General features: G+C 47.4%; 1 protein-coding gene across 1 annotated transcript in view; it reads right to left on the bottom strand.

The window, feature by feature from the left end:
- The window catches only part of SORL1 (sortilin related receptor 1), a 137,115-nt gene that overhangs the window by 50,490 nt on the left and 65,595 nt on the right, over window positions 1–21,030 (bottom strand). The window contains exons 15-23 of the mRNA XM_066259808.1: window positions 18,578–18,706; window positions 17,961–18,046; window positions 13,797–13,969; window positions 12,619–12,750; window positions 10,561–10,652; window positions 9,110–9,356; window positions 8,303–8,441; window positions 3,829–4,002; window positions 1,818–1,931 (exon numbers count right to left, since the gene is read on the bottom strand). Coding sequence (XP_066115905.1) covers window positions 1,818–1,931; window positions 3,829–4,002; window positions 8,303–8,441; window positions 9,110–9,356; window positions 10,561–10,652; window positions 12,619–12,750; window positions 13,797–13,969; window positions 17,961–18,046; window positions 18,578–18,706 — 1,286 coding nt within the window. The remainder of the gene's footprint in view (window positions 1–1,817; window positions 1,932–3,828; window positions 4,003–8,302; window positions 8,442–9,109; window positions 9,357–10,560; window positions 10,653–12,618; window positions 12,751–13,796; window positions 13,970–17,960; window positions 18,047–18,577; window positions 18,707–21,030) is intronic.

The raw sequence follows: 21,030 nt of genomic DNA on the forward strand, positions 1-21,030 counted from the left end.
GGAAGAAAGGATTTTATTAGGGTCCTTTTTGCAGAAAAGAATCATACAGGCACAGGTTAGTGCTCTCCCAAATCTGCCATTTGGAAAGCTCTTCTCCCTTGGTGTGAAAGGGACCCACTAAAGCCAAGGGAAAATCCTTAAGGAAAGTTCCTTATAAGTCCCAATAAGACAAAAGGCAGAACATAAAATTGCAGGGCCCAGATGAGTTCAATGAGTCGACTGCTTCTGAAGTTCCTTCCTGGGTGGATGGAGTCAGCACCAACTGCAGATGGCTGGTATAGGACACCTGCCAGAGACAAGGTGGACACACACAGCCAGACGCCACCATCCGTCTGCTCTCAGGACACAGAATGACAAAGGAGCTTCTAGACTTCCAGAGATCAAGTATGTGGAAGGGAAGCCTTCAAGACTAACTTCTGGCTCCCCAGCTCTGGTCTTTCTCCCATCGAATTCATTCTGCCTACAGCTCATCTTTCCAAAGGTTATTATGTCACTTCAATGGTTCCCGACTGCTCTTCTGATCAAGTCCAAAGGCCCTAGTTGCTCCAGGCCCTGAGTACTGGCCCAATGTCCCTGTCCCCAGAGTTCCCACTCAAGTTCTCAATGGCCCACACCAGTTTCCTGACCAGCTCACACACACTCTGACCTACGGGCTTTCCTACCTGCTGCTCCTTGCCTAGAAGTTTGCTGCCTCCACCTGAGCTGAGTTCACCTCTACTCACCTTCAGGAGCCCTGATGCATCCCTACCATAGCGCTCAGCATTCTAAGAGTCATATAGCTATCTGCTTTCATCACTCCCTCTTTAGACTTTAAATTCGGTGTCCACCCTGCTCACCAGTGTGCTGCAAGGGCCCAGTCCAGAGCCTGGAACAAAGGGTCTTCTATGAATACTTGTCAGGTAAACCTATGAACATCACTGACAGACCCAGGGCAAACCATCTCCCTCTAAGATGATGTCACAGCTAGTAAAAATGAACTGAAGAGAGCTAAATTCATCCATAAAGCCAGCTAAACAGGACCACGTGCTTTAGGAGGCAGACCTCAGAAGTTAAAAGTCCACAGAGGACATTTATATGTACACGTACCCATGTCCCCACACTCCAGACCCAACTAGGCATTGCCAATGGAGTAGAGTGTTCTCTCTGGAGCCTGGCAGGCGGCAACACCAACTGACTGTTACGGCAAAGAAGGTAAAGCCTGTTCCCATTTCCGAAAAAGCTGGACTTCAAACTTGTAAATCAAGGATTGTCACCTGGTCACTGCCTCATGTCACCAGCTTTATTACACCAAAAGGACCACAGTTAGACCCCAGCTTGCCTGACTCCCAAAATAGCTCAGTTTCAGCTACACGATGCTTATTTGTAATTCAAATGTGGGTTTGTTTTAAAACGATAACAACGTCTATCTAGTTGAGTATGGAAAAATGTTTTATCTGTTCTCCAAAGCCCATCAGCTTACATGGGCACTGCCAATCATGAGGCCAGAAATTTTCAACCAGCATACTGAAAATATTTTAAATCACACAGTACCTGACTATTTCGTCAGAGGCACTGACCTCTTTTCCCTTAAAGTGTCAGATAAAATAATGATAACAGCCAACACAACAATAGCTGTCTGGTGTGAATGAATCAAAATTATACCTATTTTTTGGTCAGATCGGTAAAAATATACATTTTTTGGTGTGCCGCAGAATTTTAGTATGAAAACGGTTGAAAATCATGGCCCTAGACTGTCGGTCCACCCAGGAGCTGACCAGCCTTCTGAGTAACAGTAAATGCTCTAGCACGGCAAAACCTCGGCCCCACCGGGGACTCACGGCAGTTCCTCTCGTCGCTCATGTCTCCACAGTCGTTGTCAAAGTCACACCACCAGATGCTGTTGATGCAGTTCCCGTTGCTGCAGCGATACTGGCTGCGAAGACAGGTGTTCTCTAGGGATCAGGGAAGGCAGGGGAGGAAACAAAACCAGTATTACTCTTACGGACGGACCACAAGACTTTCCCCTTTGTGTTTCTATTTCCCTTCCTCCAATAACATGCCTCAGACAAAAAGGGGAAGAGGGATGCCAAGTACACAGGCACAGGGGGGACAGATGTGTTCCCCAGAGGCCCCCTTCTTTCCTCTTCTGATTAGAAGTAAACGAGAAGAGGCAGTTTAGAGGTGGTTCCAATGACGAACAAGGAGAGTGAAGCCGCCAGTTGGGTCTGGTGGGCAGAGACACCATATACCAATGCTATAAAACAGTGGTTCCCAACCCCCAGGCCGCGGACCAGTACCGGTCTGTGGGCCATTTGGTACCGGTCCACAGAGAAAGAATAAATAACTTACATTATTTCCACTTTATTTATATTTAAGTCTGAACGATGTTTTATTTTTTAAAAATGACCAGATTCCTTCTGTTACATCCGTCTAAGACTCACTCTTGACGCTTGTCTCGGTCACGTGACACATTTATCCGTCCCAGCCTAAAGGCCGGTCCGTGAAAATATTTTCTGACACTAAACTGGTCAGTGGCCCAAAAAAGGTTGGGGACCACTGCTATAAAATACTAATTACCAAAGGGACGCTTTCGTAAACCACACCCGCACACAGTATCCAAACATGTGTATTAATGTCTCTATAGCTATATGTTATAGTTATATATATTCATATATAGATATTCAATTTGTCAACCAAGTGGGTTATGCAGACTTTCTTTTCATACTCTGAGGGGTTCTTTCTACCCATGACTTCTTTAAAGAAAGCTGTTATAATTCCTCCCGCAGAAAAAGTGAATTGTTTAGTAAAGGTCAAGAACCCGTGACAACTGGCCTCTCACTGGGGTAACCAAAGGCCCACCAACGGGGACAGAGAGACGCCTCTTCCCCCTTCTCTTGGAATTTATTTAGTATTAACTCTGCTCCATTCCAAGTAACTTTAAAATGACGTCTAGAGCCTGAAAGAGAGTTTCCCGTGCGTCAAAGGAAAGACTCATCTTTCTTCCATTTCTACTTCTAAGAGACCAGGAGGCGTCAGTGTGAGCTCTACCGCCCCAGATGGAGAGGCCCCAGAGGGGAGGGTCCCATCACAAAGCAGAAGGGAGCCTCGAGACTAAGGAAATGCAAAGTATGGGCCAGTAACTGGACATTTGGTGGCAAGGTCCCCTTCCAGGGGTTCACCTCACAGACAGAAATAAGAGGCTGGGGACTAGGGAAGTGGTAAGGGCAAAACTTAGACAGAAAGAAAAAAAAGGATTGAACAGCTTTTCAGAGGAAAGGTGAGAACCCCTGTATTCAAATGGAAAGGAAGCACGGGAGGCGGCAGCTACAGCCAAAGGGTCACAGCTTGGCACAAAGCCTCATAGCCCTGGTCTGAAAGTTCAGGACCTTTCAGGCTGGGGGGAGGGGCGGGGAATGGGGGGAGGCTGAGTGCTAGGTGACACGAGGTAAGCTGTGAAAAAGTCAAACCAGTTCTTTGTCCAAGTCAAATGGGTCCGATTTAGAGGAGGCTGGAGAGATGAGATGTGGGGGATGGGCAAGGAGAGAAGGTGACAGAGGAAGAGAAGAAAGGTGGCCTCCAAGGAAAGCTTGTGTCACTTGACGTTAACCCAAAAGCCCAAGCCATTTACAGGCATTTTTAAATAAGCAGCTCAGGGCTGTTCTGAATGAGGACAGAAATACCACAGGCCTAGAGCCTGAACCAGATGAGTAGAAGTATCTAGTGATTTTATTTTTACCCTGGGTGGTTTTCAATAACTCCAAAACATTAGGGACTAGAGAGCACTTAGAAAGAAGAGGGGGGCAAAGGGAGAGGAGGGGGGGGATGGGCAAAAAAGAAAAAGGAACGCACCTTCTTTGACACAGGTGTTGTTCCTCAGCTGATAGCCGCGAGGGCACTCGCACCTCAGGTCCCCAGATGGGAGGACAGTGCTGGACACACCGTCTGGACACCTGCAGCTCTTGCTGTGGTTGGCCTTGGGCAGGCACAGCAGGCTGCAGGGCCTGGGCACGCAGGCATTGTTTCCTAGGGAGAAGGCACACAATCACAGCATCGCATTAATGAACACCAGGGGGCGCTATGCAGAGGACCAGGACCCAAGGCCATGCCTCCTTTCCCAGATGCGAGAATGAGAATTCTGCTTGGAAGGAGAAAGGTGAAGCGGTTAAGTATCGGGGGCACCTACTCTGCCAACCACCTCTGACCCATGAAGCCTCAGCTAGATCAGAAGTCCCCAGAACCACGCTGATCCTGCAGGGCATTTAGAATCGGGATGCTGAAAGACCACCAAGTAATGGGGAGCTGAAGCTGGGAGAAAAGTCCTATCGTGTGGGTGACCCGGGTGGTGCAAGGCAAGCCAAAGCCTGTGCGAGTACAGCTGTGCAGAAACAAACCCGGCATGCGCAGAGAACAGAGTCGGAAGCCTAATGCCAACTCTACCAAACAGGACCACGCCAGGGACCTGGAGAGAGAGGGCAGGGGAGAGAGGAACGGGGCACAGCTTTGCCATTCCCAGCTCCGGTCCCCATTATGTTTGTGTCTTTGGGCTCCTTACTAGCTCCCTTTACCCTGTGAATGGCAATTTTTACTTGAGTGAGCTTGAGTGAGTTTCTGTTCCTTATGACCCAACAGCTCCTACTTAAAATGTATACCCAAGTGACCACCGGGCCCGGACAAGAACCCAGGTCTTTCCGTCTCAATTCCTTTGTGTCAGCATGCAGCTGCTGAGCCAAACGAGGGCCCGCCCGTGGCGCTCACTGGGCACAGCCGGTCGGTTGTAAGTCCACATAATGACCCGTTCATGTTGACCTATCCCGCTATTTCCAGTCTTTTCTCTGTTCAGCTTTCCAAACAGATTGCCAGAAAAGAGCCCATAAAGTCATTCACCATGCTCTTGAGAGAAAACCTGTGTGGATGAACAGTGATGGAAAAGGTGGCTTCCCATCTGCAACATCTTTCTGGGGAGGACGAGAGGATGCATAAGCCATTTTGTAACAAACAAAAACTCTACCTCAAGCAACATAAAAGCCGCAGAGATTATGTAAGGTAATACATACATAAGGTAATACACCCTTTTTGTGTGACTATTTGTCATCAAGATGGGAAAAACAACCATGAACCCTTTGCAAAAACTCAACAGAAGACGAGCCCTCTGCTGTGCCAGCTTCCGGACAGAGAACCCACCGGAATCACATCCAAGTGCTGTTTCCATCCAGCCAAGATGTTAGCTGTGCTTGCCTATCCTGGCCTGCAGTTGAAAGATGGGCATCATTCATGACAATCAGTACTGATGTGGGGGGATGATTAGTAGCTTTGGATGTGTGGGCATCTTATCGGTGTTTAACTGGCATAACATAAAAATAAAGACCGCAATCATAGAGCAACATGCTGTGTTGACGCTCAGGACCACAGAGTACAAGACGTTACCAAATAGATAAAAATACACACACCCACTGAGGGTGAGCCATACGATGAAACACACAAGAGGGTTCCTTAAATAACATGATAACCCTGAAGGGTGAAACTGCCACAGTAGAATAACCACCTGACGACAGCAATCAGTTGAGCCTGATCTGTTCCAAAGGCAGAAACTGTTCCTTTATCTCAAGGATGCATGCCACAGGCACAGGAGGGAACGCAGAGCTGCCGCGAAGGGTAAACAACCCCATGAGGATCTGGGACACATTCTTTGCATTCAGAGGGCATCATCATTCAATGTTCCAAGAAACTGAACAATAATAAGTATATTTGGAAAATAATCACAGGATATTTTCACGTGGGTTGTGTCTGTCTACGAAATGATGTTACTAATAGTTCCCCACGCAGAGCACACATCCTATCTGAAGAAGCGAGAGCCAAAAAGATAGAACCCCAAATAGGGTGCATTATGTCAAGAGACTGGACTAGACAGTGATGCACGAAATGACAGAGCGAGGAGCCATATCCAGAGAAAACCCCAAACCAGGCTGACCCAGTCACTGACCTCAAGAGGTAGGTAGGCAGGGCAAGAGCGTGTGGGCTAGACAAACCCACAGGACGGAAAACAGGGGCCCCGCATCCCAGAGAGCCTGGGGGAGCACGGATGGAGAAGTTCACAAAGCACCCCCAGAACACCGCCAACAGACCCTATACAGGACATCACAGTCCTGTGTGGGTGACGCAGGTAGTAACAACATCAGCCCAATGTGAAGAGTCACCTTCGAGGACCAATCACCTAGTTCCATGATGTCTTGTCCTATTCAGAGTATTTTCAGAAATATCCTTTCTGGAAAATTCCTCTAGAGCTGTAACAGAGTGAAATGCTTCCTCCCTCTGGCCTGCAGCCAACATCTCTTGATAGACACACTAATTACCTAGTGGATTTATGCTGGAGGCTTGGGCAGCCCCCCAGGCAGCGCAGAGGTGGGGTAAGATGCAGGAAGGTGGGGAAAGAATGCACTTTGGCTGTTTCCAAAGATTCCCAGGAGTCCCCACAACTGGACTCAGATCAGCGAAGGCAACAGACTCCCGGGCAACAAAGGAACTGCGGACTCCGCACTCTTCTTTGGGTCCCTTTAGGGCTACCTGCCTATGGCCAGCACCCAATCCTTGCCTCACCCCTCACCCTTTCCCGGAACAATAAAAGATGCTGGACCAGACTCAATGAAGATGGAGTTGGTTCCTTTCTCTCTCCCTGTTTTAATACGGGCACCTCCTCTAAGAAAGAATGTGACTTCTCCATTCAGTGGCAGAACTGGACCAAACCCAGCTCCTACGTTCATAAGGAACCTTTGGGAAAACGATTTCATATCTGAAAGTTCATTCCCTAAATCTATAAATCATAGATCCGAATACCGGCCCTGCCCAACTCGCGGGTCAGTTGCAAAGACATAACAAAATATTACCTTACAGTTCAAGAATATAGTTTTCTAAGGGTGTTCTCATACCCTCTTTATGGGTCCCAAAAGAACAACAATGATATCTATCCCCGTATTATTACCCTTTGTCGATTTTCTCTCAGCACAGGGCCAGCCAAAACCCACAGAACAATGTCAACATTCTCATTCAAAACAGGAAGCCTAGCAGTTTGTCAATACTGGAGAGTCAGCAGACCCAGGGTGCCATTTAATCCTGCTGAGATAAACTGGGCACTTCTTAAAAGGGCTATTCTTCTCGGAGTACCCTGGTCTCTCTCCTCCAGGATCAATAGTGTGGGTAGGAAATAAACTAAGGGAAAGGGCAGTCTAGTGGTCTCAGACTCTGGGACCAGGAGGTCAAAGCCATGCACCAGTCCTAGAAGCCTCGGCCAATTATCTTTAAGAAAGCTGCTGTCCACACCCACTGGCAATTCTTCCCCTCCCTCTTCACCCCTTCTTTCACTAACTAGGAACTGGGCACCTACTAAGTGCTAGGCACCAATAAAATTATTGAGCAGGCCCTGGCCGGTTGGCTCAGTGGTAGAGCGTCGGCCTGGCATGCAGGAGTCCCGGGTTCGATTCCCAGCCAGGGCACACAGGAGAAGCGCGCATCTGCTTCTCCACCCCTCCCTCTCTCCTTCCTCTCTGTCTCGCTCTTCCCCTCCAGCAGCCGAGGCTCCATTGGAGCAAAAGATGGCCCGGGCGCTGAAGATGGCTCTGTGGCCTCTGCCTCAGGCGCTAGAGTGGCTCTGGATGCAATAGAGCGACGCCCCAGGTGGGCAGAGCATAGCCCTTGGTGGGCATGCCGGGTGGATCCCGGTCAGGTGCATGCGGGAGTTTGTCTGACTACCTCCCCATTTCCAGCTTTGGAAAAATGCAAAAAAAAAAAAAAAAAAATTATTGAGCAAAAAAATAAAAAATAGGTAATCGTCTTCCTCATGGGGTTCAGAGTTAGTTTCATAGTGGGGACCAATTAATCGTGATTATGTAACTACAGCTAGCATTACAGGGAGGTGCATGCTCACTGAGCAACCAGGGTCGAGACGGGGCTCCAGTCAGGAAGCAGCAACCGCCCGCACACCCAGCACAGCACAGCACAGCTCCTAGGAAGGGTGTCAAAGAGGAATTACACACACGCCGAGCCTCTCGGGCTAAGTCACACCGCCCACCAGCAAGGGCGCAGAGGCCGGAGGAGGGTGTAATTACCTACCAATCACTGACACCCCAGGCAGGCAAAAACATGCCGTCCTCTAGCTGTTAGTGTATCATTAGAAAAGAAATTACGATGCCGTTAGGAGGACATTAAATAGTGCGCATGGTGTCGTAACCAGGATGCGGGCTGACTGGGCCTCTTTGAGCGAGCCGTGCTCACAGCTCGCCCCTTCCTGCAGAGCAACTCGAGAGAGACTGAGACGGGGATGCCGCCTTACCAGTGGTCTTCCCCTTGTAGAAAATCTTCATGTCCATCAGCCCCGCGAGCTGGCTTGCTAGAAGCGCCACCTGAGACCCGCTGTGCTTGGAAGCTCGGAAGATGCTGAGCTGTGACCAGTCATCCCAGTAGATTTCGCTCTAAAAAGAAAAGCTTTGCTCTTTAGTTCAGCCCTTCAGCCTTGTGTTTTGCATCCCCCGTAAGAACTAGAGCTCTGCACGCAGTGGACACCTCGGCTGTGCTGGCCAAATCATCGGCCCCGTCGAGGCTCCCGTGAAATGCAAGAGGCAGAGATTTTCCCCAGACCTCACCAAGTATCCTGAAGGGACGGCCCAAAAGGAACTATTCAATAAAGCACTCAAGTTTGACCACAGGCCGACCCTTCAGTTTGAAATCTCCCCAATGTTGGAGAGACCCTCTGGTTCTCTAGAGTCGAAGCAGATGTGAGCAGCAACACCAGGGGGTGTGGGGCTCTGCTCACCCGAGGCTGTGTCAGGGAACGAGGTGAGCAGACCTTACGAGAGACACAGACACCTGGCCAAGACGAGGTCCCTGCCACCAAAGAGCAAACCGGGAATCTCATGTGAACTAACCTCACCTTTGACCTTTGGAAATGTGAACAGTGAGCACTGTGCCTGCCCTCCCTCCACATGGGCCTGAGTACATTGCCTCAAATTCAGCAACGAGCTATTTTCTAGCAGTCAGGCTGGCCTCTCTGCAAACACCCAGAGAAAGTCGGTTCGTCAGCCCGGGGTACTCTCCACCCACTGGGGCAGGTGGCCCCCTGCTAGGAACAGGGAAGCCCCACCTTAAAGACCGCGATGGCATAGGGGTGCGGGAGGTTGTCCAGGATGACGGAGCGCTGCTGGCCACTGAAAGTGACCCGCTCGATGCAGTCCAGGTAGGCGTCCGTCCAGTAGATCCACTGGTCATCCACAGAGATGCCGTTGGGCCACTTCACATCCTCGGACACAAGACAATGGACGGCAGAACCATCCATGTTGCTCTGATAGATGCCAGGCTTGAGGTCTCCCCAGTCTGTCCAGAACATCACCCTGGTCAAAACCAGTAGGAACACACATCACATCAGACCTAGGGCAACGGAGCGAGAGTGCTACTCCAAAGAGGCCGGAAGCCCCTCCAAAATGACCGGCTGGTTGCTGCAGCAGCATCGTTGCCATATGCAATCATAATACTTACCACCATTTCACCCCGTGGCCCAGAAATTCCTCTACTGGAATTTCTCTATGGATAGATTCAAGTTATGCAAAGATAACATACAAAATGGTCATCACAGCCAAGATTGTTTATACTAGCAAAAAATAAGTATTTTTAAATAAAATAGATAGGTATAGCTGTGTGCATGTGTTTGTGTGTGTGTGTAAATATATATGTATATATATGTATGTCAATCTACAAAAAAAGTGATACATTATACTATTGATACAAACAAAAGAAAATATGAAGCCTAAAATCTATATGTATTCATATGAAACTGTCTCTAAAACATTAAATTTTTAAATATATACAGAAGAGTACATTTTATATTATTCTATTTGGCAGATATGTGTATGCATCTGAGTTTTTCAGAGATATATACTTCTACATGGGTTAAAAAAAAAATTCTGAATGAGACACATGAGAGTATTCACTCCTAAGAAACGTAAGGTAAAGAGTTGACAGTGAGAAAGGAGGAAATAAATATTGTTCATTGTGTAAACTTCTGTTCTCGTTTAACATTTTAAACCAAGTACATAGATGGCTTTCAGAATTTCCTCTTTTAAAAAGTGGCTCTAATCCTCAATTATAAATACTACAAGGAAGGGCAGAAAGGCTACTCTAGGATTTCCCTTTTAGTTATGTTTCCTTAAGTCAATAAAGTAATACTTCTCTGCTCTCCCCAAGTGCACACAAACTGCTAGCAAGGAATTCTACACAAGCAAAGGGCAGGCAATGTTTGCACCGAGCAAGGCACTCAAGATAAAGAATCCTCACAATATCCAATCAGGCCTGACTTTTAATATCACCTTTTGTTGGAGAAGTACCCCACAGATGTAAGACATCTGGACGCCTACAGAAATTGTGATGCTTGCTAATGAAAAGTTACTTGACAAAGACTATGGTTTCAAAATTCAGTTAAGAGATTATTTCAACCACAATCATGAGGAGCAGAGCTTTTGCCCAGCAGTCTGCATTTCCCCGAGAATCCGTGTGCTGCCACATTTGACACGCACTGACTTCTACAGGGGCCGCACTTACCCCTCCTGAGGCACAAGGACCAGCGCCCTGGGCCGATCCAACACAGAGGAATTGACGATCGTGAGTCGGAAGTCACCATCTGGATGAGCTACCTGACCAAAAGAAAAAAAAAGGAAGAAGAGAAAAAGGCCAAGATGGATTTGAGCTCCTGAAAAGTCTCCTATCAGCTCCTGCCTACACACAGGGCCCGTTATGGCCACTTGATTCCCCTACAGACTGATCTGGAAAATCTGCCCTTTATTCCAGTCAGGTCAACTGGTTCTCTCCTGTGGCTCATCTGACCATTCCCACGTGGTCTGGCAGAGGCACTAACACGACCCGTGCCCCCATCCCCTGGGATGAGACTCTGCACAAAGTACTTGCCCCTGTCACTCCATGCTCCCGTCACAGGTGGCTCTGCCCTGTCCACAAAACAAATTCCCAACATCACAGCCCTGCAACTGAGAGTCTCCACCGGCTGGTCCTACCTTCTCTCTCTTCTATTTCCATTCCTACGACTTCAGCAAGACTTGTCTTCCCATGGCTCTCTGAGCCTGGCTGCTCTTTCCATGTCCCCTCCCTGCCTGCCTTCTGCTTTCTAATCAAATCCTGTCTTTCCTCCAAACCTCACCTGCAGACCTTCCTCCTCGGCGAACTCTTTTGACCCGCCTGGATCAATCAATGAGCATCGCTAGTTCTCATCACTGACTCACCGTACACCATTTGGCACAGGCAGTGTTTGAGTTATGCACTGGATTCCCATCAAGCCTGTGGGCGTGAACACAGGCTTTGCCTGCAACCTGCTAGCCCCGAGCAGGGCACAGACCAGGCACAGTCAGAGCAAAGAGGGAGACACCAAAGACAAGAACAACAGCAGCACTCAGGATATGCCCGGCACTGCGCATCTGCTCCTGCGCTCTGTCGCCTGCCCGCAGGTGAACACTCAGGATCCTCTCCTCAGTCAGGCTCGGGTGTCAAATCTTCGCCACCTCCTCTGCCCGTCTTTCCTAACACTTTCCACGGCCCAGTCACCCGATCACGCTGCCCTGGCGGATGTTCTCTGCAGCACTTACACCGGCAGAACTGACCGACTTCTTCATCACTTTGCCTCTGCACTAACTCCTGTTCCCCGTCAGAACCTGTGTGCCCTGCATACTGCTGCACCGTCACTGCGTCAAGCTGTCCCTGGCACGGGTCAGGCACTCAGAAAGCACCTGTCTGATGACTGAGTGGATGGATGACTCATAGATAAAGAAACTGAAGCCCAGGTCACTTAGCTACTGCAATAAAGGTGGAACCCAGGCTGATCTCTCAAGTCTGTGGTTTTTGTCTTGTGACTTCTCTGTGTCTCCCTGCTCCTAATGCGCTTTCCATCGAACCCACAGGCCATGCCTCCACAGAGCATCAGTGCAGCGGTTCCCAGGCAGGGTCCCAGTGCCTCAGCAGTAACCTGCAGGAGCTGAGTGGACCTATATTCCTGGAGACTGCTTTTGGTGGTTTAGAAGCCATTTCTTCTTATTTTCCTGTTGCCCTGGGCAGCTGGGCTGCAGATAGATGAAGCAGGACAATATGAATAGCTAGCTTAGCGGCTGTCATGAGAAGTGAACCAAATAATTCCTGCAAAGTGGTTCCAGCAGCGCTTGGTACATAGTAAACAGTCATCGCTGTCATTAATAATAATGACGATAATCATTATGATGTTGTCGTTATCACTCTAATCAACTACAGTACTGTGAAGAGTATTGATCTTACAGCTTTATAATAATGTTATGGTATTCTTATTATCATTATTGTTACTACACTCTGTTTCTTCTAGTCACATTATAAACTGTCAGGGACCCTAATGAAATCTGTGTGACAGAGTCACGTGTTCTACTTAGGTAGGCCTGCATGGCATAGAGCAATAATTCTGAGACTACCCCCCTGCTCTTTCTCTGGAGGCCCAGGGGAACCATCCTCTGAAAGCCCTGAGAAATTCTAGAGTCATACAACGCGCTGGCTCCTATCTCTGTGTCAAATCCGGCTCAGAGCCCCGGTGTTCCCCTACAGGCTGAGTTAGGGAGAGGAGAATACACATACCTCAATCTTTTTCAAGCCGGCATCCACCCAGTAAAGTAACTGGCTCAGGGGTTCAAAGGCCAAGGCTTCTACTGTCTCTAAGCCGGAACTGATGATCACCTCCTGCCCTGTGCTCCCATTTAAACAGAGGCGCTGGACAGAGGAGAAGAAGGCATTCTGTGATGAGCTCCAATGACCTCCTGCCAAACCGGTCCCGTGGGTGGTGACCCTTTACTCAACTGGCTTGACTGGCAAGGGGGGAGATGTTTTACATCAGGAAGCTTTCTTGATGAATGGGGCTGCTTTTTAATAAAAGTATTTCGGAAACGCATTACGGCTTCCTGTCTTGAAACGGAATAACCAAACAGAACTTAATCACGTGCACGGCTCCGCATTCCCACGAACGCTGATGACCGAACCACGCTGTATCACAGTGACAAAGTCGGAGGTCATCGCAATGCACGAACCTGTTTGCTTTTAACATGAAGGGAACCAGACTGGTGTTATTTTTAAGCTCTTCTATAGTCTTCCTCCTTTGAGAGGCTCCCAGCCATCAGGTGCTACTTTGTTGGGACGGCTAAACTCAGCAGTGCCCCTCAGCCCCGTGCCCACCCCCTCAAATTCCCAAGTGCTGTAAAATTTCTGTTGGATTGGAATTTCAGAAAAAACTTGTTGAAATTGCTTTTCAAAAGGGATTAAAGATCAAGTAGCTCTCCCTGAAGATGCACAGGTTCGAGGGGATGGCTGTCTGCCTGGCCTGTGCGAGGTCTTCACGGCTCACTTCCCGGTTCTTGACTGCGTTCAGAATAGCCCAAGTGAATAATGACATAAACTGAGTAAGTCAAGTGTGACTGTATCATGGCTTGGGAAGAACGATGCTAGAGGCAGGAGGTATGATAGGAAGTGACTAAAAATTCTACATTCTTAGTCCTAAAATCTGCACAGGAAGAACAGGAAGACCTTGTTTACAAACAAGACTGCAGATCTGGGGCTCCCTTTGTTCTCCCTATAAGGACAGAGGTAAGCAGGGAAAGGAAAATAGTAAAATGGGAAACTGACACATTCCATCAGTGGGCCCCAGGATGAGTTACAACTTAAAACCTCTCAGAGTCACTTCCTTAGGCGACTCTGAAAGAAGTTTATCTAGATTGGGCAGCTGCAAGGCAGAGGCCCCAGGACCAGGTCAAAGGTTGACTCACCTGGATGATGTCCAAGGCCAGGTCAGACCAATACAAGCAGTTGTGCTCATAGTCAAAGTCCAGGGCCACGGCGGCCCGCAGCCCGGTGACGGGCAGCTGCTCCGCGGCTCCCGAGGCTAAGTCATAGCGGTGGATGGACTTCCGCGTGGCGTACAGGATGAACTCATTCTCCTCTGCACAGACCCACAAAACAACAGGAAGGGTGAACCTGGGGGATGCCGGACAGGTCTCGGCATGTCCGACCTATTCTTTTTCTCACACGCAAATCTCAGAGCCACTGCACACGGCGTGGGTCAAGTGAAAAAACACAAGGGTCCAGACAGAGGTGAGTAACAGAGTCACATTTCTGCTCCGGGCAAGCTCCTTAAACTCCTATGAATCTTAAACAAATATCCTCATCCGCAAAGTATATTATTTGTTACTTTTCTTTTTTTAAATCTAGATCCTCTAGTAGGCATGCTCCAACATCCAAATTTCTGAGCTCGGCCTAAATGTCATTAATCACACTTGACAAAGTAATGACACCAGTTGATATGTTGTCCTTGTCATGAAACTGTACTACATGTCACCATAAGCTTGGGACCAAAGACCACTAGTTCCTGAAGACTGATAGCTAAGTTTTCTAATCAATTTGCTTACCTGTTAAATACTGTTTGATAATGGCATGTGGCAATTATAACAACCCATTATATTTTTAAAACAATAATAACACCATGTGTTCTTAATTACTAACAAAATGTTTTACAATGTAATCATCAAAAAGACTCTATTTCTACTTAACAAATACTTATATACAATGTGCATACTATGTACCAGGCTTTGTTTAATCCACATAACAATTACATAATGAAAACTGCTATTAACACAGTTTTACAAATAAGAAAACTGAGAACAGAGAGGTTAAGTGACTCACTCAAGGTCACACACCTAGTAAGTGGCAGAACCAAGACTTGAACCCAGGCAGTCTGGATCCACTGTCTATGTTTGAACCACAGCGCTGCATGCCTCATACAGTGTAGATACTAATATTGCCATTTTTTAAGTTATAGAATTAGAGGCCCAGAATTCCTAAAGAGAAGAAACCAGAAGAGCTAGTGCTCTCTCTCCCACTTAGGGAACAGCCTAGAAAACATCTAGATTCTCCAAGGGAACAGAGATGAGCAACATACTCATATCTAAAAACATCCATTATGGCCCTGGCCGGTTGGCTCAGTGGTAGAACATCCACCCGGTGTGTGGAAGTCCCAGGTTTGATTTCCAGTCAGGGCATACAGGAGAAGTGCCCATCTGCTTCTCCACCCTTCCCCCTCTCCTTTCTCTCTCTCTTCTCCTCCCACAGCCAAGGCTCCACTGGAGCTAGAATGGCTCCAGCCACAACAGAGCAATGCCCCAGATGGGCAGAGCAGCGCCTCCTGGTGGGCAGGCTGGGTGGATCTTGGTAGGTGCATGCAGGAGTCTGTCTGACTGCCTTCCTGCTTCTAACTTCGGAAAAATACAAATAATAATAATAATAATAATAATAATAAAATAAAAACATCCATTACGACAATATTTGCATATAGGACCAATGCAAATCTGAATCCTTCTGCTGCATGTCTGCATAGTTACTGTTGTCCCTGCTTCCATTCCATTCACTCAATGAGTTAAATTGTACCAGCCACCAGCGTAATAAAGGCTTTAATATAGATAATGCACCAAAGACTAAAGCTACCTACAACCTTTTTTTTTTTTTTCAAGAGAGACAGACAGGAATAGGCAGACTAGAAGGGAGAGAGATGAGAAGCATCAATTCTTTGCTGTAGCACCTTAGTTGTTCATTGACTGCTTTTTCATATGTGCCTTGACCTGGAGGCTACAGCAGAGTGAATGAGCCCTTGCTCAAGCCAGCGACCTTGGACTCAAGCCAGCGACCTTTGGGCACAAGCCAGTGACTATAGGATCATGTCTATGATCCCACACTCAATCCAGCAACTCCATGCTCCAGCCAGAGACCCCATGCTCAAGCTGGATGAGCCCGTTATCAAGTCGGCAACCTTAGAGTTTCAAACCTGGGTCCTCAGCATCCCAGGCCAGCACTCTATCCACTGTGCCACCGCCTGGTCAGGCAACCAAAAACTTCTAATAAAGGTAAGTTTGCCTTCTTTTCCTCTGTTTCACTTCACTTCAAAAGCATCTAAGTTACCACCAAATGATAACTAACTTCTCCTTTTGGTTTTCAAGCAAACCTTTCCACCATATTCCCAGGGAAGGGACAGTCAAGCTGAATACTGCCGAGTTTGTAAATGACATCAAAATCAAGGACTCTCGCCGAAGCTGCCACAGTCAGGGAGGCTACATGCACAGCAGCAAGCCTTTCACACCACGTCTCTCTCTAACACCCATAAACCTCACTCTGTTGCTTTGGTTTTTTTCTTGCAACTAACTAATGACTTTCGAGCGGAGCCTGAGTCCAGAACTACTCGCCTTCGGAGTAGGTATAGAGGAACACGTAGCATTTCCATGGGTCATACTTAATTCAGAAGAGAACAAAATTCTTGACCAATTCCAGCCACACATGGGCGCCGTGTAGAAATCTGTATTGTTACAGTAATTGCAAAGAAAAAAAAAACCTACTTCATTTTGAAACGTCCTTCCAGATGGCCAGATCACCTCATCCCTGCAAGATGCTGTGCTTTCCATCAGTCCTAGGATCTTTCTTTTCCTTTCTTGGTACATTCCTGCCTTCAGTTCCAGACTTTAAAAAAACAAACCATTTAGGATGTGGCCTCTAACACAAATAAGATTTTTCCACTTCATCCCCTATTCTATCCTCTCCTCCATGAGAACAGAAAGTAGCTTTCCAATGAGTTTAAACGGCTGGTAAGAAACTGCTTTGTCCCTTGCTGAATTACCTTCAGAAATATTTACTATAAAAAAAAGCATGCACGGCAGGCAGCTCCTTAAGAGGCATCAGGTCAACTGGACGAACCCAAGCCCTCAGCAGTCACCGCTCTTGCAAAGGAAACTCTTGACTATTATCTGCGCATCTGCGAGAACCTGCTGAAGCCAGGTTCTGTTTAAGTCTCCACAGTGAGGTAAGCTAATTACTCTGGTGATGATGGAAGATTAATTAAGAGATTAATGAGCCAAGCACGGAAAACGCAGGGCAAGCTGGCCAGCAGGAGCAAGGGCGAGGACCACTCTGCCTGCCCGCGTCAACACCGATCGTGCCACTCGCTGGGCACGTCAGACAACACCACTGCTGGCGGAAATCATCCCCAGTCATCACCGTCACCCAGAGCTACGAGCAGGAGGAGGGCTCCGAGGGAAGAGGGAAGCTCTACAGGAGTAAGCACTAGAGCAAGAGAGAAGAGAGAAAAGATGCTAAGAGGCTCTGTGCTACGGCATCACGATTTCACACAAATGTTCCAGATACCTCAACACGTGCTGCCACCTCACCTGAAAACATGTTCTGGAACACACTAGCAGGTGCACACACTCCAAAGAAGTGTGTCTCAACTGGCATGCATAATGTTCATCTAAGACCATAAGAATAATGTTTATTCGCCACTTGTACAATAGCCAGTAAGAACATGGGCTCGGAGTGTGAATTTTGGCTTTGTCACTCACCAGATGTATGACCCTAAAAAAGTCATTTAACCCTCTCCTCTAAACATGCTTCCTCGTGTTTTAAAAAAAGATAGGGCTAATAATAAGTATTTCAGGAACTAAAATGACAATACATGGAAATGTCTATTAAATTGTAGTAAAAATTCCATTAAAATATTACTTATAATTATTATTATAAAAAATCAAGATAGAGCATTTAACTACTTCTCAAAAGGCCACAAGTTTCTTTACATTCAATGCTGAGAAACAGCTCCAGGAACATACAAAAGGCCTCTGGGCACCGTCCACCCTTCCTCCCATGCCCAGAAAACAACAGATGCCAACAAAATGTTTTTCAATTAACAACAGAGATTTCCTTGAAAAAATATGTTTCATTCCTGTAAAGTCATAAGGCTACAAATAAATTTAGTTTGGATCTCAAGTTTAGGGCGCTGTGAGATGTTTATAACTTCCGATCTTCTCCACTAAGAAGAACCACAAGACTGGACCTGGGTGAGATCATGATCATATTTCCATGATGGCTCAAGAAGTCTAAGGGAAGAAACCACCTCTTACCTGCCAAGGGACAAGGGACCAGTTCTCCCTCCAGCCGCGCTTCAACGTCTCCTCCACTACAAGTGTCCCCAGAAATCTTCCGATAGCTGTCACCGCCCCCCAACCCCAAGAGCAAGAGGTCAGAAACATCAAAGAACAATCATAAAGGCTTTGTCATTGGGAATACATTTCCTATCCATGGACAGGAGAGTTCATCCCTCAGTTCCCCATAGGAAGGAAAAAGGATGTTTAATCATTCTGAATCAGTGCTGCTTGTAATGAGATTAGGCAGCTCAGACAAATTGGAGTGCTGTCCTCCTGAATAAGCGTTTTAGATATATTTCTTCAACAAACTCCTTTGAAGCTATGTCCTTGCTGAAATGTAGGACTTAAGATATAACTAGAGCTGTAGAGAAACTTACAGGCTTGCAACTTTTTGCTTCTCATTGAGGGTAGAGGAGTTTGCAAACATCCTAACTTTAAATATTGCCCAAGCTACTTAGAATCTGCTTACTTGGAATTCTAGCACTGAGAGTATGAGAGATACCCAGGGGGCCCTCTGTGCTGTCTCACACTAAGTGCAGACCCCCCCCATCACCACCACCGTGTCCCTGACACACCACCTGTCTGAGACGTACCCTCTGGTTCTCCTGTATGTAGCACCCACAGGACAAGGCACAGGCGGGGAATACGACTCCCCAGAAAGCTCAGGATCTGGAACACAAACCTCTAACGACAGATCTTCATTCATCTTGAAGCCGAAGTCACTGCAAAAGCGATCAGGGTTTGTTAGGGCTGCTGGGTCCCTCACACGCGCGCACTGCGCACCGACCCTGGTGACCGCCCGCGCCGCCCGCCGCCGGGGTCACAAGTTACCTAACCTGCCCCTTGACAGACTACTCACATGTTTACACATTTCCAAAAGAATCTATCAGAACTATAATTTTAAAACCACTATCAGGCAACAAAATTAATACAAATCATTGTGCTAAAAACAAAATAACATTAAAACTTTTTTAGCTAGACTCAGTTCCCTACCAAAAGACTCTGGGCCTGCCTTTGAAAAATAAGTAAGGATTAGCAAATGTTAAACAGTTACTAGCACCTAGTGAGACTTTCTCCTTGACATGATTGGAAGAATCAAAACAGAAATTATAAAGAATAATGCCTTTTTTTAGTCAGCGATTTTTTTTAACCAATGTTTTTTAAGACCATTTCCACATACTACCTAAGATCACCCCTGAGTACCCCATCCTGCACTGCAGGACACAGGCTTTGGTCCATGGGGCCTTCTGCAATTTGGGGGCCACATCTCTGCCAAACCTCCCAGCTCCAGGAGCAGGGTCCTCAGGCTCATCCTGGCTCTGCCCTTCCCTACGCAACCTCTCTCGGCTTCACTCCACATTTACCAAGGCCCTGCCCAAACCATAAACCCAGAATTCTCAGGAGCTTTCCAGGGTGATGTGCTCTTCCCCGGGAGGTTTCTTTTACTCTATCTGGTTCAACAAATATTTATAAAAAACCCTCTTATGGGAAAAATATTTAACAGGTGCAGGGCAAAGCGGCTTGTGTGTCTATGACATCACAATCCACCTTTCGCACTTTGTACAGAACTGTTCAGAAACGAGTGTTTTATGACGGCATCAAACAGGTCTTACTCATTAGGTCAGGTCATTTTACTGAATGGCTGCTTTCAGTCTTCTGGGGACCATGTGGAGCGTGAGCTAGTTACGGTGCTAGAGCTCCCCTTTCAGGCAGGTTTCTTCAAGCTGTAGGTCATGACCCAGAGGCAGCAAAAGTACGCCGGAGGGTTAAGACCGCTTCCTCCCCCACTTCCCCTAAAAACCAGAAGACTGCAGAACTCATCACACTTAAATGTTATCTCATGAAACTTTTGTCTTAATTACACGTGTGTACAAATCTACGACTGTGTAAGGACAGAGTCACACTTGAAAATGCATTTTGTACCTTTGTAGTTGCAGTCAAGAGTTTGAAAGCCACACCTCTTGACAATGTAGGGAAATATGAAGATATAAAAGAGTCGGTGATACTTTGATACAAACAATTTTTTTTTTGCATTAAAAAAAAAAAGATGTAAAAGAACCAACTGAAACCAGGACCTATCTGGTCCAATGGCAGGGCCCCCGAGCGCGGACTGAGGAAACTGTCAGACTAACCTCTCCCTCAAATACAGCTGTCACTCGGGACCTGAACTAATGGGCAGCCCCTAAAAATCACTCGCTCTCCTTTCCTCTGCTGCGGGCCATCTGCAGACCATGCCGTTCACCACTGCTACAGTCCAATGCCAAACAATGCCAAGACCCACGCCCTCAGCAGCCTGGCGGCTTTCTAGCAGTTACGGCAAATGGACAAAATAGCAGGACAGCCTGAAATCAATGCACCCCTTGTCATCGTCATGGTTCGTCATCCTCATGGTCTTATCTGTCCCGAAGCCCAGCTCCACAGGGGGCAGGGAAGGTGGTTTTCCTGGTCTATAATAAAGACTCGGCACCCACCAGGCTCCCACAAGTCAGCGGGGGTGGGCATGATGGACCAGTGAGAGCCAGGCCTTTCCCGGGAGGGCACGCCAGCCCCTGGCTCTTGGTTTCTGTTGGTGGGAGGAAGGTTTTAGAGAAAAGGCATAACAGTGGTCACCAAGGGGAGAAAATATCAGCGATCTGTTAGATTTTCTTGCATATTTTGTATTTTGTCTTATTTCTGAATTATTTTTAAAGGACTTTTAATGGGGATAAAAGAGGAAAGAGAGAAGGCACCATCACCGTTTCCAGGAGCAGGGCCTCTACAGTCAGGGAGACGACCTCAGGCCAGTAATGGCTCTCGGATGAGTTACAATTTCAGGGTATCTGACAAGAGAGCAGAGGCAGCGAAGGGGCACTTATCTGACATCACTGGGAACATCAAACAGCGCTGTGGTTTCGCCATGGAAGCGGCTACACTCTTATCTCAGGACCACACAGCTTTCGAAGGGCATGTGGGTCTTGTACTATCCAAAGCCTGCTGCCCAGAGGGCGGCCTTGCAGAGAAGCAGCAGCAGAATCACTCAAAGTCTGGCGGAACTGCAGCCTCTCAA

Source organism: Saccopteryx bilineata, chromosome 2 (assembly GCF_036850765.1).
Source record: "Saccopteryx bilineata isolate mSacBil1 chromosome 2, mSacBil1_pri_phased_curated, whole genome shotgun sequence".
NCBI lineage: Eukaryota > Metazoa > Chordata > Mammalia > Chiroptera > Emballonuridae > Saccopteryx > Saccopteryx bilineata.